Genomic DNA, 20,370 nt, shown 5'->3' with positions numbered 1-20,370 from the left:
TAGGGTAGGAATTAAATGTAGGTAGAGAAGAGGTTCATGGATTGGCCTTGAAGTCCTCCCTGAGTGATCCCCCCACACACACACCCCTTTATCAGGAAATGGTTTGGAGCCTGGTGCTTAGACTTCCGGTGAAGAATGTGGTTTGGAGGAAAGCTGTGGAATAGGGCAGAAAGTGAGTCAATTCTGCCTTTTCGTGCTGCATCCTTAGTGGCTTGTGGGATCTCAATGGGTAGGTAGTCAGAGTTTAAAATGAAGGGGAAAGGGTGGAAACATGGAAGATTATGTCTGGAAGGGACCTGAGCGATCATTTAGTGACCCAAAGCTCTCCTTTCTCTTCTTTGTTCCCCCTTTGCTCCAAATTGTTGAAAATAGAACACTTTTCATAAATGCCACTGCAGTGATACAAACTGGATCTCTTGGTATGAGAAAGTATAATCAATGAGACAGGCTCAGGTGTATTACTGTGATATATCCGAAAGAGCCCCACTGTAGGCAATCAAGAGAGATGGTTTCTAGTCCTTGCCCAGCAGCTAGTTTTCTGCTGGTATGGGTTTGATCTCTGTTCAGGGCACATATAAGAATCAACCAATGAATTCATAACTAAGTGGAACAACAAATCTCTCTTCCAAATCAATGAACTAAAAATATAAATAAAATGAAGAGACTGAATAAGATGGTCTTTAAGGATTTTTTTTTATTAGCTCTGAGCTCTATACTCTCCTTTCGAGTATCTACAAAGGAGTTAGGACTGTTGTGTCCTACAGCTCCTGGGGTACAGGTCACGTATGCTACACAGATGTAGACTGCTGGGGTTCTTGTTCTAGCATTAAGAAGGGTTCAGCATTCTGGAGAAAGGCTGTGCATAGATGAAGTAAGAGTCCAGAGATGAACGATAATTTTGAGAGGCATTGGGGGTCAGAGGAGCTTCAGCTAAAGGAGCTAAAGATTTTTCTTTGTTCTTAGTTCTTCTTTCCCTTGTCTCAGGACCCCTGCTTTTTATTAACACAATTTGTCCTAAGGCAAGGTGGAGATAATACAGTTCAAAGGGTAGGGTTTCTTACAGAAGCATTGTCAGATTGGGGAATAGCCTACAGCTGTTCAGGTGTTTGGCCAACAGGAGGCAATAACATGTAGATTAAGATGCCCTGAGCTGTCTGGCAGCAAACAATCATCCTATTCAGGTTTGGGGGAAGTGCCTTCCAGCCTTTCCAACAGGTGATTACATATGTGACTCAGCCCCTGTTGAACCCCAAGTTTCATCAACCTTTTGATGAAACTCTTGTAATTATGACATGCTGGAATTGGCTTCCGGCAGTAGACGGTTCCACATGGATGGTGGGCAAGAGAGCATCTCTGAAGGACAGTTCTTAAATTTGTTTGCAGGCAAGAAACCCCTGGAGCTTGCTCATTTCGACCTTTCTTTATCAGGAGCTAGACTCACCTCTGCAGTTCACATTTTTACACGTAGCACATACCTTTGAATTCTGAATCATATAGCAAATAGTCAAAGCAGAGAGCACAAGTGCGCCTTATAATGAGCTCCCATTCCAATGTCTCCTTTGCTCTGGGCTACTGTCTCTGGCTTGGGCATCTGCCTGCTGCCCTGTATAGACTATGCAGCCTTTGCATGTCAGAAGGTGTCTCTGGAATCAACCTTGCTGCCCACCTGACCTTTCACATCTCTCTCCCTAGAGCCCCACTGCATGCCCAACCTCTAGCAATCCTTGACCACATTCGTGTCTGGCCCTGTTGTGCCCATTGACCATCCACAACTTCACCCACACTCTTGGGAGATGCTGAAGAGGTGGAAGAACGTCATATTGTGGAAGCACAAAGGGAGTTTAGACTTCAGGCCAGTGTTTGCCAAGCTAGGTTACTGTTCCACAGACTGCTCATAGGGGGCTCACAAGACATATTCTTTGTTTGGAAATGGGTTAAACCAAGTTAAATAGACTTTACTATAATAGGTTCTCTGTGAGTCTCCAAGAATGGCCAAGAGTACATCACACTTGGCTGGCTTTGTGAATTTTGGATATCCTAGGACAGTGTTCTCTGAAGGACCACTTTGGGAAACCTCTTTATCTACCAGCAAGTTGCTGGAAGGCAATGTTCAAGGCCACATAGAGTTAGGGACAGAGCAAGAATGAAAGCCCAGGTCAAATACAGCTAGAATGCATTGGGAACTCGTGTATTTGTCTGTATTCGAAGATGGCAATCTTCATAATGATTTTTCCTTGAAAGAATGACTTTTGAATGTATATTTTAAATGAACTAAATGTTAAAAAATCCTGCTTGGATCTTGACCGACTAGCTTAAGGCTCTGCAACCTAGCATTTGTGTATTCCTTTTCTCACAAACCACTTAAATGGAATGGTTTCATTTTTAAACTCACAAGTGCTTATAGTCATGCATCAGTACTTTATGTTTTAGGAAAACAGGAAGCTCTTGAAGGCCAATCCTTCTCTGGACACCTGGAAGATTTATGTGGAATTCATTGATGACATCGTGGTGGAAGGCTTTTTTCAAGCTATAATGCATGACTTGGACTTCTTTCTGATGAATACGGAGAAGCAGTTGAAACCTGCACCATTTTTTCAAGCACAAATGATCTTAATGCCCCCGGAGATTCTGTTTAAACCTTCTTTAGAAAGAGAGGCTGGGGATGGCTTCTATGATCTGGTAGAAGAAATGCTGTGTAATAGCTTCAGGATGTCTGCCCAGATGAAGCGAGTAGCAGCACACCTGGAAATAGCAAATTACCAGGTATCTTCTTTGTAGATGGGTGTTGGTTTTTATATTAATGACTTACGAATAAATTGGGGCAATGGGAAGCACAGGAAAGGAGAAGTTGGAAAAAGCATCGTCATTTTTTATTTTACCAACTACTCTCCCTTTGCAGAATTGCCTTGGCTAATGTTATGTTGCACGTCATTGATAGAACAAGATTGGTTTTAATAAGTGCTCAGTTTTCCTCTCATTTAGAATGACATGGATAACATGTTAGGCCTGGCGGAGGTCAGGCAGGAGATAATGAACAGAGTGGCAGGCGTCATCAGCAAAGTCTTGGACTTCAGAAATTCCCTGGATACGTACGCCTACCTCTGGGTGGATGACCGGGCTGAGTTTATGAAGCATTTTCTCCTGTACGGCCAGACTGCGTCAGCCGAGGAAACGGATGCTCATGCAAATGAAGAGATCCCTGAACAACCACCAACCCTGGAACAATTCAGGGAACAGGCAAGGGACGCTTTTAGCTTTTAATGCACTTCTTGGCTTTTGATTAAGTTGTTAGAGTTATTTTTCTTTTCTAATTACAGATCGACGTTTATGAGGCTCTGTATGTTCAGATGAGCAAGTTCGATGACTTCCGAGTGTTTGATAGTTGGTTCAAGGTGGACATGAAGCCTTTCAAAGTGAGCTTGCTGAACATTATTAAGAAATGGAGCTGGATGTTTCAGGAGCATCTTTTGAGATTTGTCATCGACAGGTAGCCTTTTGTGCTTTGGTATTTGGAATTATATCTTAACACCTGATGGCTTTCTAAAATTCAGATATTAGTTTTAAGAGCATTGAAAGCAAACAGGTAATGTTTAATTAGGTAAATAATGACAATAACATTCAGTTCGAAGTCTTACACTTCGAAATGTCTTCACGAGCTTAATTGGTGTTTTTGTGTGAATACATATACGTGCATATGTATTTAACAGTTTGAATGAGCTACAAGAATTTATAAAGGAGACAGATGGCGGACTCCAGAGAGAATTAAGTGAAGGCGATCACGATGGCCTCGTTGACATCATGGGGCATCTTCTGGCTGTGAGAAGCCGCCAGAGAGCTACTGATGAACTCTTTGAGCCGCTGAAAGAAACCATTGCGCTCTTGGAAACCTATGGCCAGAAGATGCCTGAGCAAGTCTACATTCAGCTCGAGGTCAGTGTAGTGGTAAAATAATCATAATTATCATCCATCGAGCATCTCCTTTAGCCAAGTTCTTTACCTGTACTCTTCCTTATGACATCCTCATAACCTATATTATAGAGATTCATGTTTTCATTTTACAGGTTAGGAATCTGAAGCTTAAAGAGACTTGATAACTTTGCCAAGGTCACACAGGGAGTAAAGCTAGCCAGTACTCCCTCGTAACGGCTATGCTCCGCTGCCTTCTTGTTAGCAGGTACTGAGGTAATAGAGAGCCTCTAAGTCCCTCTTTTGAGCACCACGTTAGCCACCAGTTTCACACATGAAATATATTCCATCCAGCTCTCTTTGATTTAAAACTGTCCGTTGAGAAGTGTTTGGAAACATGTCATGGACACATCAGTAAAATAGAGAAAGCCCCGTTTGGATGGAGACATCATTGTGTTTCCAAACAGGATTTCTCTGTCATCCTCCCGTTTCCATGCTCTGGAGAGACCTGGTGCCAAATGGTGAACAGAGTCTTTTTAGTTGTAACTGAACCCGTGAAGAAAGATCTCGCAGTTGAGGCCATGGCCGGTAGTTCAGTTGGTTAGTGTGTCATCCCAATAGGCCAAGGTTGTGGGTTCCAGCCCCGATCAGGGCACATACAAGAACTAACCGATGAATGCATAAGTGAGTGGAACAACAAATTGATGTTTCTCTCTCTCTCTGTCTTTCCCTCTCCCTCCCTTCCTCTCTCTCTTTCTCAAAAAAAGTGGGCTGCACTTTTAGATATGTGTGCACTTCTCTGTCAGTAATTCAGGCTGGTCAGGAGGAAGTACAAGATTGGTAGGCAGAACAAGTTGCACTCAGAGTTTAACAGCACCCCAGTTTTATTTTAATTAAAGCAACTTGCAGATTATAAAACAATTGAAGTCAAAGAACATGTCTTGTCTTTGTTGCACTCCTGCACCACACAGATACAATTGATACTTAGCACAGTGTACCCTCCATAATTGCCGGTCCCTGGCTCATTCATCAAACATTTACCCAGGGTTACAAAATCGTCCTTGGAACCTCAGATTTGTGCCCTCAGCTGCACAAGTAAAGTCCCGTTACTATGGGCGATTTTGTATGACAAAACAAGTTCAGTGTCCCGGGAGATGACCCCGAGAAATAATGCTTTGTTAGTCCGGACGCAAGGAAGGCTTCTCAGCTGCAATTAAGCACATCGGCTCTTCATAGAAAATAACTTCCTGTTGTCCTCGCTCTGAAGTCAGAGTGGGCACAGTTGAGTTGCTACCTGAACTATTTAATGCTTCTTTTGTCCTCTATCAAGAAGGAATTGACCTTCCTTTTCTTCTTACTTCAAAAACCCTAGTAACTGAAAATTAACCTAAATGCCCAAACTCTCCATCAAGACGGTACACACAGAGTCTCAGGAGCAGGAGGAAAGCGGAGGGTGAGGTTGAGTCACATTTTTATTGCTGCCCTGCCAGATTCAAAGCATTTAAAAAACATTTTTCTTGATTTTCAGAGAGGAAGGGAGAGGGAGAGAGAGATTCATGGATTGGCTGCCTCCTGCACGCCCCACACTGGGGATGGAGCCCATAACCAGGGCATGTGCCCTGACTGAGAATCAAACCGTGACCTCCTGGTTCATAGGTCAATGCTCAACCCTTGAGCCATGCCAGCATTTTTTTTTCACCTGTTAAATTGCTAAACATGGTTCCATTTCTAGTTGTTAGAGGTCAGCAAACTCATTTCCAGAGCACTTTAATTTTATTCCCTCAACAGCAAAACAGTTTTGAAATTTGCGTTTACTTTGACAAGATTTTCATTTATTCTGAGAGAAATCTTACACCAAAGGACGACTTGGATTTGTGCTTGGAAGATACTGATCCCGGGTGCCCATGAGTCAAGTCTGAACAGGAGTCTAGCTCTGAGCCTTTCAGTTACTTTAATCTTTTTTTGAGATAAACTCCTTATTCAAGAATAAAATGATGTTATGGGTTAGTGTAGAGATTAGAATTATTTAACCCTGTGAGGTTGATTTGTTTTAGGCATTGAGGTCATCTCCCGTTTGCACCTGTGTTTTTGTAGGAATTACCAGAAAGATGGGAAACCACCAAAAAGATTGCAGCAACGGTCCGGCATGAAGTTTCACCTCTCCAGAATGCGGAAGTCTCTCTTATAAGGAAAAAATGTATTTTGTTTGATGTAAGCGAGCTGCCAAGTGTTTTTTTTTTTTTTAAAGAGGGGTTTTGCAAGGATTATTGAAGCTGTATGTTTGAGATGCACTTTCTTCTTTTCCTGCCCTGATCAGGGGAAGCAGGCCGAGTTCAGAGAGAGATTCAGACTCTATGCTCCTTTCGGTTTTCATGCGGAAAATCCATACACAGTGCTTGATAAGGTAATGCTGGTCTCCCTTACCTTACGTGTGTTAAGTAGCTGCTTCAGAAAATAAATGTATGCACCGAGCTACTGCTCTATTTTGCCTTAGTTTTGCAATTAGTTATAGGAGCCGAGAATTAACTATTTAAAAACAGTTTGCCCCAAGTAAATTATATTGCTTTAAATCATGTCTCTCAAAGCCACTATCATCATCAAAGTCATCATACTAGTGAAAGTAAGCCCGTACTGTATACGTGCCGAGAACTGTGCTAAGCCTATTACATTTTTTTTTTTTCAGTTCTTGCCATTTCCCTCTGATGTGGCTTCTGTTATGATTAGCAGATATCTGGTCCAGTTCAAAACATCCAGGAGACATTTGGTCCAGGCAAAAAGGTCCTTAAAATCTGGCCCTGGCCCGGACATGCACTGTTCATATGAATCCTGCTCTTCTGCAGATTCGAACCTCTACCCTTCTACTTGACCCCATGTTCCTGGGCCAGCTCGGCCACCAAGGCAAGGAGCGTTATCATGGGCAGTGTAGCCACAGCACAATTACTGGGCCTACAAAACATGATAGTACTTCTGAATGTATTCGTCCTGCGAACCCAAAGTATAAATAAACGTTATAGGCTCCGTGGATCCAGGGCCACTTCCTAGGGGACATTTTCTAAGCGTGGATGGTTTTGACAGGACCAAATATCAAGGACCTTTCGGCGCGGATCAAATGTCCGTCAAGGTCTATTATTCTCTTATTTTCAGATAAAAAAAATCAAGTATAATTAACTTATTGGAGATTACATAGTTAAGTAAGTGATACAACTCGTATTAAAATTCTAGCTAATTTTTTAAAATCAAATTTTAGTCATTACACTATTTTCCATGTGAATTTTGCCAGTAAATAACTCCCTAATTTATAATGAACTGCTTTATTATAAGAATGAATATAATGGGTCAGTAATCCAAAATGGTGAGTTATTCATCTGAGGCTTGAAAACATGTTTTTTTTTTTTGTTTTTTTTTTAAATTTCTTTATTGATTAAGGTGTCACATATTTGTCCTCATCCCCCCATTCCCATCCCACACCCCTCCCCTTGGATGCCCCAACCCTCTGTTGAACTTAAGCATTGGTTAGGCTCATATGCATGCACACAAGACCTTTGGTTGATCTCTCCCCCCTCCCCCCACCCTCCCCTATCCTCCCTCTGAGGCCCGATAGTCCGATCGATGCCTCCTTGTTTCTGGTTATGTTCTTGTTCATCAGTCTATGTTGTTCATCATTTCCCCTAGATGAGCGAAATCATGTGTCACTAGAGATATACTTATAAGAATTGAATGTGCGACGAGCAATAATAGTTATGCTGACAGGCAAATGAATCAGTCTGTAGTGAGTTTCTTTCTGGACCAACAGTTCTTTTGAGACCCAATATCAATGTCCACCAGTTCCCTATGAGTACATGTCGGCACTGACCCCTCAGCTCTGGATGGTGGACAAATGGTGGTAATGCAGGTCCGACTCCCTCTGGTTTGGTCTCGGCCGGACCCAGGGGCACTGCTTCACCCGGATCCAGGGGCCCACGGCCTCACCCGGTCCCGGGGCCAGGCTCACCCGGATCCAGGGGCCCACGGCCTCACCCGGTCCCGGGGCCAGGCTCACCCGGATCCAGGGGCCCACGGCCTCACCCGGTCCCGGGACCCAGGCTCACCCGGATCCAGGGGCCCACGGCCTCACCCGGACCCGGGACCCAGGCTCACCCGGATCCAGGGGCCCACGGCCTCACCCGGACCCGGGACCCAGGCTCACCCGGATCCAGGGGCCCACGGCCTCACCCGGACCCGGGACCCAGGCTCACCCGGATCCAGGGGCCCACGGCCTCACCCGGACCCGGGACCCAGGCTCACCCGGATCCAGGGGCCCACGGCCTCACCCGGACCCGGGGCCAGGCTCACCCGGATCCAGGGGCCCACGGCCTCGCCCGGACCCGGGGGCCAGGCTCACCCGGATCCAGGGGCCCACGGCCTCGCCCGGACCCGGGGGCCAGGCTCACCCGGATCCAGGGGCCCACGGCCTCGCCCGGACCCGGGGGTTGAAAACATGTTTTAAACTTTCATTAGAAAAATAATATCTTTTGATTCTCTACAAATTCTTTTTTTCCCAAGTTCTTTATTGTTTAAAGTATTACACGAATCTCCTTTTCCCCCCATTGACCTCTCCCTGGCCACCCCCAGCACATGCCCTCACCCCCCTACTGTCTGTGTCCATTGGTTATGCTCATATGCATGCATACAAGTCCTTTGGTTGATCTCTTACCCCCATTCCCCGCCTTCCCTCATAGGTTGGACAGTCTTTTAGATGGTTCTATGACTCTGGTTCTATTTTTGTTCATCAGTTTATGTTCATTATATTTCATAAATGAGTGAGATCATGTGATATTTATCTTTCTCTGACTGGCTTATTTCGCTTAGCATAATGCTCTTCAGTTCCATCCGTGCTGTTGCAAATGGTAAGAATTCCTTCTTTTTTACAGCAGGTAGTATTCCACTGGGTAGATGTACCACAGTTTTCTTCCTTCTTCTTTTTTTTTATTACATATAGTAGTACATATATCTCCTTTTTTTCCCCCATTGACCTTCCCCCAGCCTCCCATACTCCCATCACATGACCTCATCCCACCCCCGCCCCCTGTGTCTTGTGTCCATTGGTGTGCTTATATGCATGCATACAAGTCCTTTGGTTGATCTATTTCCCCCCACCCCAACACTGCCCAGCCTTCCCGCTGTAATTTGACAGTCTGTTCAGTGCTTTTCTGCCTCTGTATCTATCTTTTTATTCATCAGGTTATAATGTTCCTTATTTTCCATAAATGAGTGAGATCATGTGGTATTTTTCTTTCATTGCCTGGCTTATTTCACTTAACATAATGCTCTCCAGGTCCATCCATGCTGCTGCAAATGGTAACAATTCCTTCTTCTTTTTTATGGCAGTGTAGTATTCCATTGTGTAGATGTACCAGTTTTCTAATCCACTCATCTGCTGATGGACACTTAGGCTATTTCCAAATCTTAGCTATTGTAAATTGTGCTGCTATGAACATAGGGGTGCATATGTTCTTTCTGATTGGTGTTTCTGTTTTCTTGGGAGATATTCCTTGAAGTGGGATTACTGGGTCAAATGTAAGTTCCATTTTTAATTTTTTGAGGACACGCTATCTCTACAAATTCTTAACCAAGTAGCTAAAATGAGAAAGTGACTTTGTGAAATTTAGGTTTAGGATCTGGGCATCATTCTTTTAAAAAAATTCTTTGATTGATTTTAGAGAGACAGAGACAGAGACACAGAGAGAGACAACAGTTTGTTGTTCCACTTATTTATGCATTCAGTGGTTGATTCTTGTATGTGCCCTGACAGGGGAATTGAACCCACAACCTTTGTATGTTCGATTGATGACACTCTGACCAACTGAGCTGCCTGCAGGGCAGGAGCTGGGCACCTTTCCGAGTCCTTCTTCTAGGCTGCCATTCTGATTTTACTTCATTTACTCCTTAGACTGGTGTGAAACCTGCAGCTCACAGCTGTTCCTGCTCTCTCCCAATTTTGGGTTGAATTTTATTTTAACTGCTTTAAACACATTCAGAAAACACCATTCTATAGCATAAGGTCTTCTCTTTCACTCTGCTGAAGAAAAGTGGTTAATGTAGTTGCTGAATATGTTAATAGAGTTGTGGTTTTTTGAAACAATTATATCTAAATTTCAGGTGGTTTGAGCAGATTGTGGACGGGGAGACATTTTTATTTGACTAACCAATGTGCTGTGTGTAAACACTACAGTTATTTATTGCAGCCTACCACTTGCATGCTATACTGAAACAGCATGTAGTTACATACTTAAACGTCAGAGATATTTATCCTTGTACCTACAGAATGTGTTGAGGGATATTTTGAATATAGTGGGGCTGGGTTATGTTTAGCTTGAGGTCATTTTCTTGTGTGTTTGTTCAGCGTGCACATCTAACGATTATCTAACTGGATTCAACCAAAGGTATGTGTATGCTTTGTTCTGGGGTGATTGGTAGACCCTAGTATTGAAGGCACCTCACCCTGCCAGAAATCCTCAGGTATTCATTCAGTATTCATTCATCATAGAAGCTCTTGGAAGACACTTTTAACCCATTAAAGGGCAACAAAAACTCTATATAAAACATTTCACACAGGAGAAGTGAAAATTGCCAGTTGCATTAATGCTAACGGTGAAATACGGAAAAAGCCCATATGACCATCAGAAGTAGAATAAATTAAATTAGGGAAATATTAAGTAAAAATTTGGTGGTTACGCTTGTAGTGGGAACAAGAGGGACAACATTGAGAAGGCCATTAAATGTTATTAGGAACATAGTATTTCCTAAGCTGGATGGTGTATATGCTCACATGCACACCCTTTCATGTGTATGGCATTTTTCATAATAAAATTAAGTCAGAGACTTAGTGCTTGTTTCTAAAGGTATGACTTTACACATGAAATACATAACGTGTAATGAAAGAATATTAGGGTACTGATACTCTTCTTTACATAGTAGGAACTTAAGAAACAGTTGAAAGTCAAAGGATTAAGCATGGGCATTTAAAATTTAAAAAGTACATCAAAAGAACGGAAGCAATGTAATTGTTGCACATTGAGAGGAAGATGGGAGAAAATATGAAGTGGGAAAACAAAGTTAAATCCTGCTTTGCAAAGTCTGTAACCTAGTGTACTGTGGAAATTCGAGCAATGGGGAAGGAACAGCTGGTGACAGAACTGGGAGTTCATGCACCCAGAAGACCTGGGGAGTGAACTTGGCTTTCCAGCTTTTCCCTCAGTACAAGCTCTTCCGCACTCCTTGTACTTTTACTGTGTACATTTACCGCACTGCTAATGCAAATGAAAATTAAGAGTGGGCTTATTAAGAAAGAAAAGAATGAATCAGCTTACATTTGGGATAAAACATAAACTATCCTACTTAGACGGGAGGGTAGGTGCCCCTTGGTAAACATAGCCATACAGTGAAGTTTCTCATACTGTGTTGTGGTTTTATTTCACAAATTCTCTTCGGTACATTTTGTACTATTGCTCATCTCCAGGATATTTTTTCAACCTGAAAGTTGTTTTTTAAATAAGTGACTGATTTTGAAGTGGAAGCCACTAGAGTCTCATCCTTTGCTGCTCAGCAGAGTCCCCAGCTGTACAATGAAAAAAATCAAGAGGAAAAATGGTATCTGTAGATATCTGAGGCCAGAGCAGATTTTGCAGAGTCCCCAGCTGTACAATGAAAAAAATCAAGAAGAAAAATGGTATCTGTAGATATCTGAGGCCAGAGCAGATTTTGCTGAAATCTGTAGGGAGAAGATTGATAACGCTATTGTGTTTATTAATAGCCTGCTCTCACCTTTGGAGTGGCTGTGACTTCGCTCTTCTAAAGCCTCCTGCTTTACCAGCGATTGTACCGCAGATCTTTTTAAAAAACGGAAGTTGTTAATGTTGTCACCAGAGCCGTAGAACCGTGCAGGCTTCTTTCTCTCTCTCCAGCATTTCGTTGGCTGTTCAGGGTGTTGGTGTGCATGTGTGTTTTCTCCGTAGGCAAACGAAGAGCTTGAGGCTTTAGAAGAAGAAATGTTACAGATGCAAGAATCGACTCGTCTTTTTGAAGTGGTTCTCCCAGAGTACAGGCCCATGAGGCAGTGTCGCAGAGAAATACAACTGCTCAAGGGACTCTGGGATGTCGTTGTGAGCGTTCAAGTAAGGCGCTGCTTTTTGAAAGCACGCTTTTTCTTTCTTGTGGTAGTTCTTTTGTATAAATACGCAACTTTTTGAGTCTATATCATTGTACTTGGGTTTTATGTCTTGAAATATGTAGAGATTCTATTACCCCCCAGAATTAAGAGTTCACACATCTGTGTTAGTAGATCCTTCTCTGAATATCAGTTGTTGTTTTTTTTATTTCTGAAGGAATGTGTGTAAGGAGTTGATTGCATCAAGTCCTTTTGGGGGGAGGGATTATGTAGGATAAAAATTAATATGTAAATACATATTACACATATACATATGGTAACCCGCTCATACAAACTCATGTGTATGCCCATGCTTATGCTTATGTGTATGTGCACATATAAATCAACCTAACTAAAAACAAAGTTAATTTGTATACGGTTAATTAAGTTACAAACTTAAATGTAAAAATCAATTCTAGGGAACTAGGCATATTGTAACATGCATTATACATAATTCTCCTTGAAGTTAGTTGGAAGCCATATAGAAATATATCTACAAAACATAGGATATAGTCAAGAATTTAATGGAAGTTTTATCTATTTATTTTATTTTTCAGTATATTTTCATTCATTTCAGAGAGGAAGAGAGAGGGAGAGAGAGATAGAAACATCAATGATGAGAGAGAATCATTGATCGGTTGCCTCCTGCACACCCCACACTGTGGATGGAGCCCGAAACCCAGGTATATGCTCTGACCGGGAAATTGAACCGTGACCTCCTGGTTCGTAGGTCAACACTCAACCACTGAGCCATGCTGGCCGGGCTTAATGAAAGTTTTATTTATAATGGATTACTATTCTTATGAAAGCTTATTTTATGTTATATGTAGAATAATAAAAACCTGGTATGTTTAATGGTCATATGCTTATCCAGTTCACTCAGACTACTCAGGATGAAATGATCATGATGGTGTGTGCATGGAATTTGTCGTTGCTCCTAGAAATTAATATATCCTAATGTCTTGGCCTTAAGTTTGACATGTTCTGACAACTGTTTTATTTTGGTGACAGGAAGTTGTGACAAGTGCAGTGAACACTTAAATAATTGACTTCCGCTGGATGGTAGAGGCTCTGTGTATCGTCAGTTTATGTATTTTGCTGTGGAGACTTGCTTTCACCAAATGTTGTTGACACTTTTATCTGCTCATGCGTTTTCAGAGCAGCATTGATAATTGGACCAAAACCCAGTGGAGGCAGATTAATGTGGAACAGATGGATGTAGAACTCAGAAGGTTTGCCAAGGCAAGTTCCATAACTGTCGGGTACGACGATTTATCTTCCTCTGCACCACCTCCTTCCATCTTCCCTGACCTGGTAGCTGGTGTGCTGGGCTGCGTGTCCTTATTTACTTCACACAGGATGATCGGAGACAGTATTTTTTCCCCCCTCAGCCAGTTGCACTTTAATCAAGCCTGCCTATCTGAGAACGAGTGGAAAAGCATATTAGGGCTAATGAGTTTATGAGTAGCCACTGTAATCATGAGTTTCCTAAAACTGTCTAGACTGGAGAGTGTTAAGATGAAGAGTACTAGGGCTCAGAGGTTAGGCTTATAAAAGCTTTTGAATTCTTTTCTTAGCAACCATGAGCATTTTGTATTTTTAAAAAATACCTTTTGGTTCTGGAATTTGGGGTGACTGACTGGAGGGTGCCTCCTGTGGATCTGTGTGGGTCACTCTGGTCTCTGTAGTGTGGATTACTCCAGCATCCCGAGGGGGCTCCATGTGTACAGGACTGAGCTGCTTTGAATGGAGTGTTTTGATATCCAGTCCCCATCGCCATGTGCCCCTGAGGACAGGAGAGCCTCTGAGGAGAAAGCCCACATGCACCGCGGGGAAAGGCAGTTGAAAAGTGGCAGGGTGTTCTCCCCCGAACCTCCTCGCCTGGACTCAGTCCTGTGCTCCGCTCCTACAGTGCTTCCCAGGGTTTTCTCCCCGATTATCCTGGTCCCAAGGACCCCACCTAAACTTCCCATCATTTTTTTAACGTCATGGCGCCCCTCTGTCGTCATTGTGCTCACTGCCTGTGTCCCCCGCTACCATTTCACTCACTTCAGAGTGGCAGCGTAACCCCCACTCGCAGCTGAAGCTCTTTTTCTTTTAAAGTGGCGTTGTCCTTTTTTTTCACGCCGAGATTGTTTTTGATGGGTTTCCTCATTCACCATTGGGAATGTTGTCCCGTGGGCCAAGAAGACAGCCAAGTCAAGGGCCCTATTTGACACATCTCCACGTCATGAAATGTGTGAGTTCCAAGGAGCCAGCCCTCGCAGGGACTAACGTTTCCAGGCTGCCATTCAAACAAGCCAGCTCTTTGGAGGAAGGTCTTGGCAGTCCCGATAAGTCTCAGTGTTCTGATGATTTGTGTTTCTAGAGGAAATACTCTTCGTTGCACGTGTCCTGTAAACTCTACCAGCTCCCTGCATTCAGTGTCCCACGGGCCGCTTAGTTAGAACCTGTGAGTAAGAAACCAGTGTGTCCAGGGGCTGGTACGTAGTGGACTTAAGATCCACTATATGAATGAGTGGATCCTTTTATGTTTCTCTGGGATTAGTCCTTAGCCTAGGGGCTTAAATGCTTTTACTCTCTTTCCTAATCTCAGGAAATGTACATTTATTCTTTCAATGAAGGCAGACTATAAAATGTATTGTTATATCTGGGGACTTTTTTTTTTTTTTTTGCTTTTCTTTAGGAAATCTGGTCACTAGACAAGGAAGTCCGAGTCTGGGATGCATACACAGGCCTGGAAGGCATGGTGAAGGACATGGCAACCTCCCTGAGAGCCGTCAAGGAGTTACAGAGCCCCGCCCTCCGAGACAGGCATTGGCACCAGCTCATGACGGCCATTGGGGTCAGTTTCCTGAGTCTGGTTAAATGGAATATTTTTGTGATTGTGAAGTGTTATTCCTTGGTTTACATTATTCATCTGAGTAATCAATCAACCAATTGTTCTGGTCACATGGGAGAGGTTAAGCTCCTTGAGAAAAGAGGATGGACAGACTGAACATGCACAGATTCTAGTTTTAGCCCTCTGCTGTGGACTAAATGCATCCCTGGAGAATTCATATGTCGAAGTCTAAATTCCCAGGGTGATGGTATTTGAGGTGGGGCCTTTGGGAGGTAATTGGGTCCTGAAGGTGGAGCCCTAGTGAATGGATTATGGGATTAGTGCCCTTATCTATAATAATAAAAGGGTAATATGCTAATTAGACTGGATATCTTCTGGACATCATTCCAGTTGTCATTCCTGACAAAGCCAGGACTGGAGGGGGCCTGTGGGTGGCCCCTGGGAAGCCAGCCCGGGTCCCGGGTGCCTGCCGGCGGCCCGAGGAGGGAAGCAGCCCAGGTCCCAGGTGCTGGAGGGAAGCCAGTGAGGCAGCCCGGGTCCCGGCTGCCAGAGGGAAGCTGGTGCCGGCAGCTGGGGGAAGGAAGGCCTACTCTTGCATGAATTTTCATGCATCAGGCCTCTAGTAAGGGGATAAAAGGCCAGAGCTTTCTATTCTCTGCCGTGTGAGGACACAATACGAAGGCAGGTATCTGTAAGCAAGCAGAGGGCCTTCGCCAAGCACCTGACCATGCTGGTGCCTGACCTGGGACTTCCTGCCTCTAGAACAGTGAGAAATGAATGTTTGTCATTTAAGCCACCTAATCTGTGGTATTCTATTATCACAGCCCAAACTGACTAAGACACCCCACTTTTATCTCTTACTGGCTGTGTGACTACAAACAAGATGCATAATCTCTCTATTGTGTATTTTACTTTTTATTACTAAAATGAGGGGAATGCTGTCCTCACACATGAGAGGAGCTTGTCAGCATCAAGTAAGAGAATGTGAAGGCATTTGCTAGAGCACAGCACAGCTGCAAAGACTCTTACCGGTTTTGGAGAAGATCTGAGGGCATAGAAATGAATTTGGTTGAGCCCCTCGGGGAATGCTGACATTGTGATTTGTTTCCACCCACAATTCATTTAGTAACGGTGTCTTCTTTGATAGCGTGTTGATTTTATTGCAAAATATAAAATGGTTTCTTGTGTATCCGTGCCACTGGAGGCTATATTTTCTTGCCTTGCTGCATCTTTTAAGAGCACACACACCAATCTCACACGTAGTTTTTAGGGAAGGGGACCTTTATGAATGTAAAATATATGAAAAGCAGTCTAGTATGTTTTTTTCTCTTTGGGCAGATCTAGACCTTCAGGGACTCCTTGTGGTGAAAGGCTGTGGGGATTTGAAGAGAGTTTGCAGAGCTTCTGCACTCATGGAAAATAGGATTTGTCATTGCAACCCTAACACTTAGTAACTCTGGGATCCTGGGCAACTGACCTGCTCTCCAGACCTTAGTTGGCTCTTCTATGAAATGAAAATACTGCATAATGCTTCCCCATGGAGAATGGGTGAACACATTGGAGATGAGACCTAGTATATAGCAAGTGCTCAATAAATGATCCCTAAAGCTATAATTGTTAGAGTCTTTTAGACATTGGATATTTAGACCTTGTGATTGATTGATTGATTGATTGAGCAAAATCCTTGTTGAGTCTCCCAATATGTAGTCGACTGGGTGTCCCCCTCCCCCGTCACATTTCCTCCAATGACATTTCTCCTCACCACAGTCTCTTGCCTGTGGCACGCCTTTCTGCATGCTAGAAAAATGCACTGTCTCAGGCAGACAGTTTAGAAAAAGGCGCCTCCCTCCAGGGGGTCAGGGCAGTGGCTAAATTCCCTCCGCTTGTGGCCTGGGCTGGGGGTTCCTGTTTAGTGCACAAACTGCGTGACCCTCCGGGGTGGTTCCATTCCATACCCCTGCTCATTCCTTCTCCAGCACCTGGGTCCCTGTGGAGTGAGGCCAAAAGTGATGCAGACATAGGGTGACCAGCTCATCTCTTTTGCCCAGGATTTCCCAGGTTTTGGCACCGAAAGTCCCACGTTTCGGGACCCCCCTCAGTCCTGGGCAAACAGGGATGCGTAGTCATTCTGTGCAGAGACGTGGATGGCGACAGGGGGTGTGACAGGGTGGGGAGGGCTAGCGAGGGTTGCAGCTTCTCAGAAGCCGGGGCTGGATATTCTCAGCAGGAGCAGGAAAGGAAATCGTTTTCCTGTAACCATGTGGCTGGATCGGCTCTGCGTTTGCAAGGGACTTTGGACATTTAGGAAGAGCTGAGAGCTTAGCAAACACTGGGGTGAGTGGGTGGAGTCAACAAGATGATAAAAGAAATGCGTTAATTGCATTTTCACCTGGCAAATATGACTGACGCTGTGCGTGAAAATACTTTATTCTCCCAGGGAACTAAGATTAAATTAGTGATAAAATGAGGTTAAATTACGGAAGCAACTGGGAATTATGTTCGGTGAATAGAGTGCTTTAGGAGGAAAAGACAAATGAGCTATTCCCTGATTCCTGGGATTTCAACCAAATTATAATGAACATAGTGATTCTCTTTAAAAAATGGGTTTTGTGGGAAAAGGAGATAAGAAGCGAGCTGACAGGGGAAGGCTATGGAACAAAAGAAAGGAGTGGAGTGTGAATGTGGCCGAAACCTTGGCCCCCGCTTCTGGCGGGTGACGCCTCAGTAACTGGGAGTTCACAGGCAATGCCTTTGATGGGCCACAGCGTTCAGACCAGAGGTGTGCTCGGCAGCTGACTTGAGTATATTTAGCTCTGATTCATCCCTCTGGTCACGAGGTAAAAGGAACCATTAATATACGTGGAATATAAATGCTGCCCCTTTTTCTTCTTGTTAAGGTCACATTTTCAATAAGCGAAGCCACAACTCTGGCAGACTTGTTAGCCCTGCGGTTACACCAAATGGAAGATGCTGTCCGGAGCATCGTGGACAAAGCAGTGAAAGAACTGGGGACCGAAAAGGTGGGGTCCTCGGTTTCTTTTCAGACTGGGCTCATTCTGCGCATTGGCACGTCAGACGACTCGGGGAGAAAGTCCATGTCGTGGTTGTGTGGAGACAGGAGTCCCAGCTTGTCCCTCGCTGCTAGTTAGTGTGTGACTTGGGCAGGAAATAGAATTATTCCAAGCCAGAGTAAATTCCAGGAAATAGAATTATTCCTAGACCAGAGGGTTGGCCCAGTTGATACTGATGACACCAAAAAAACCACGTATCCTTTACTTCCTGAAAGAGGTATTCTTATTCTTACTTTACAGATGAGGCAACTGAGGTAGCGAGAGGTAACTAACTTCCCCAGGTTCACCCACTCAGGCGCTCTGAGCAGCACCCGTCTCAGGCGGGCTGATGTGTAGGTCAGACCCATCGAACCTCCAGGGGCCCCTTCCAGGCCCTCTCTGCTCTAGGATTCCGTTTCAGTGAAGGATGTAAAAGTCAGATTCAAGAGAAATTTGATATTGGTGTGGTGCTTGTTCTTTTTTTGTGATGGGATTTCTTTTCTAAACCTCATCAGCATGTATTATTTGAAAGAATAAAAATCGAGGCCAGTAATATTTGATATCAATCCCTCTGTTTTTTAAAAAATGTAAAATATTCATAATGATAGCCTAGATCTAGGTTCTAAGTTAAACTTTTGTACACATAACTCATTGCTATTTATGTCTAGGTTATAACTGAAATCAGTCTGACCTGGGCAACCATGGAATTCTCTTACGAAGTTCATTACCGGACAGGCATTCCGTTACTAAAGTCTGATGAACAACTTTTTGAAACTCTAGAGCACAACCAGGTAAGATGGATATTTTTATTACAGATTCCTTTCCTTTTAAATTACAATTTTAGACTTCTTCCAAATTTCAGTGTTATTTATTTTTTTGGCATCTAGCATCCGGCTCTAGGCATGGTAGGTACCATGTGGGATGGAAAGGTACAAACACTTGTTCGCAAGTCAGACCCAGAGCTCAGCCGGACGTTCGGGGTAGAACAGTAGGTTTGGGGGTCATTGTTTGTATCTTGATAATTGATTAGGCAAATGGTGAGAGATACAGAACATAAGCAGCTGAGAGTAGAGCTTCAGAAAAGACTGCATTTGGTGAACAAGAGGAGACAAAGGAGGCAGAGAGAGAGGGAGAGGGAGGTCAGAGAAATAGCAGGAAAAGGAGACTGCAGTATCATAGAAGCCACGGGATAAGTTTTTCCCCCCAAGGAAGAGTCAAATATCATGGAAACAATTTTAAGTGTCCATTGAAGGATGAATGTATGAAGAAAATTGTGTGTATATTGGAATATTATTCAGCCATAAAAAGAAAATCTTGCCTTTGTGACAACATAGGTGGACCTCAAAGGTACTATGCTAAGTGAAATAAGTCAAACTGAGAAAACCAAGTACTAAATGATCTCTCTTATATGTGGAATCTAACAAAGCTGAACTCATAGAAACAGAGTAGAATGTTGGTTGCCAGGGGCTGGGAGAGGGGGAAATGGGAAGATGCTGGTCAAAGGGTACTGACTTTCACGTACGAGATGAATAATTCTGAGGATCCTAGTGTACTGCATGGTGACTGTAGTTAAAATGCTGTATTATATACTTGAAAACTGTGAAGAGACTAGATCTTAAATATCATCATCACACACACAAGAGGTAATTACATGGGGGATGGTGGTGTTCGCTAACTTTATTGTAACCATTTCACAACATAGACGTGTATCAAATCATATCATATACCTTAAACTTACATGTTATATGTCAATAACATCGCAATAAAGCTGGGGTGGGGGGAGAGTGAGAGGTATAACATGCTTACCGGTAGAGGTGAAGAGAATGAGAAGAGGCCATTCTACTCGGTGACTTTCCGAGGCTTCACTGTCAGAATGGGCAGAAGCGTCTGGCGTGTAGAGAGCAGCGAAGTTCGGTAATAAACTGAAAGGGGTAGGGGGATGGAAGCCTGGGGGTTAGGGAGCTACAGGGAAGTTTGTCTTATTTTTTCACCGCTAGGAAAAAAGACCCCACAACCGTGGAATGATTAATAGGCAAGGGCCAGGGGGACAGTGAGAAAGGATAGAGAATAAAGTTTATTAAAGCTGAAGCCCAGCATGCAATGTTTTTTCTGCCTATATAGAGATATCTGATCATCATGTAGAAGATATATTAAATGCAGGCATTTACAGTTACTTTTCTTTTGAAAAAAATGTTAATATGAATATTTAAGGTCATTCACTCATTTAGCAAATACTTGTTGAAGGCCTATTCCACATACTGCATGCTAGGTCCTAGGAATCCAGCAATAAAATGAATAGGTATGTCAGAGGGAGAGGCCTGTTGGGGGGCTGGGTGAAAAAGGTGAAGGGATTAAGAAGTACAAACTGGTGCCCTGGCCATTGTGGC

At 43.5% G+C, this 20,370-nt stretch overlaps 1 protein-coding gene across 1 annotated transcript in view; it reads left to right on the top strand.

The window, feature by feature from the left end:
- DNAH11 (dynein axonemal heavy chain 11) overlaps positions 1 to 20,370 on the top strand; it is a 201,131-nt gene that overhangs the window by 27,326 nt on the left and 153,435 nt on the right. Inside the window, exons 15-25 of the mRNA XM_079786504.1 lie at positions 2,431 to 2,763; positions 2,983 to 3,237; positions 3,318 to 3,487; positions 3,708 to 3,930; positions 6,001 to 6,117; positions 6,224 to 6,310; positions 11,901 to 12,059; positions 13,250 to 13,333; positions 14,778 to 14,936; positions 17,831 to 17,953; positions 18,652 to 18,774. Coding sequence (XP_079642630.1) covers positions 2,431 to 2,763; positions 2,983 to 3,237; positions 3,318 to 3,487; positions 3,708 to 3,930; positions 6,001 to 6,117; positions 6,224 to 6,310; positions 11,901 to 12,059; positions 13,250 to 13,333; positions 14,778 to 14,936; positions 17,831 to 17,953; positions 18,652 to 18,774 — 1,833 coding nt within the window. The remainder of the gene's footprint in view (positions 1 to 2,430; positions 2,764 to 2,982; positions 3,238 to 3,317; positions 3,488 to 3,707; positions 3,931 to 6,000; positions 6,118 to 6,223; positions 6,311 to 11,900; positions 12,060 to 13,249; positions 13,334 to 14,777; positions 14,937 to 17,830; positions 17,954 to 18,651; positions 18,775 to 20,370) is intronic.

This window comes from Cnephaeus nilssonii, assembly GCF_951640355.1.
Source record: "Cnephaeus nilssonii genome assembly, chromosome: 12".
NCBI classification, from domain to species: Eukaryota; Metazoa; Chordata; class Mammalia; order Chiroptera; family Vespertilionidae; genus Cnephaeus; species Cnephaeus nilssonii.
Note: the sequence above shows the minus strand (reverse complement) of the source record. Positions and strands in the feature narration are given on the sequence as shown.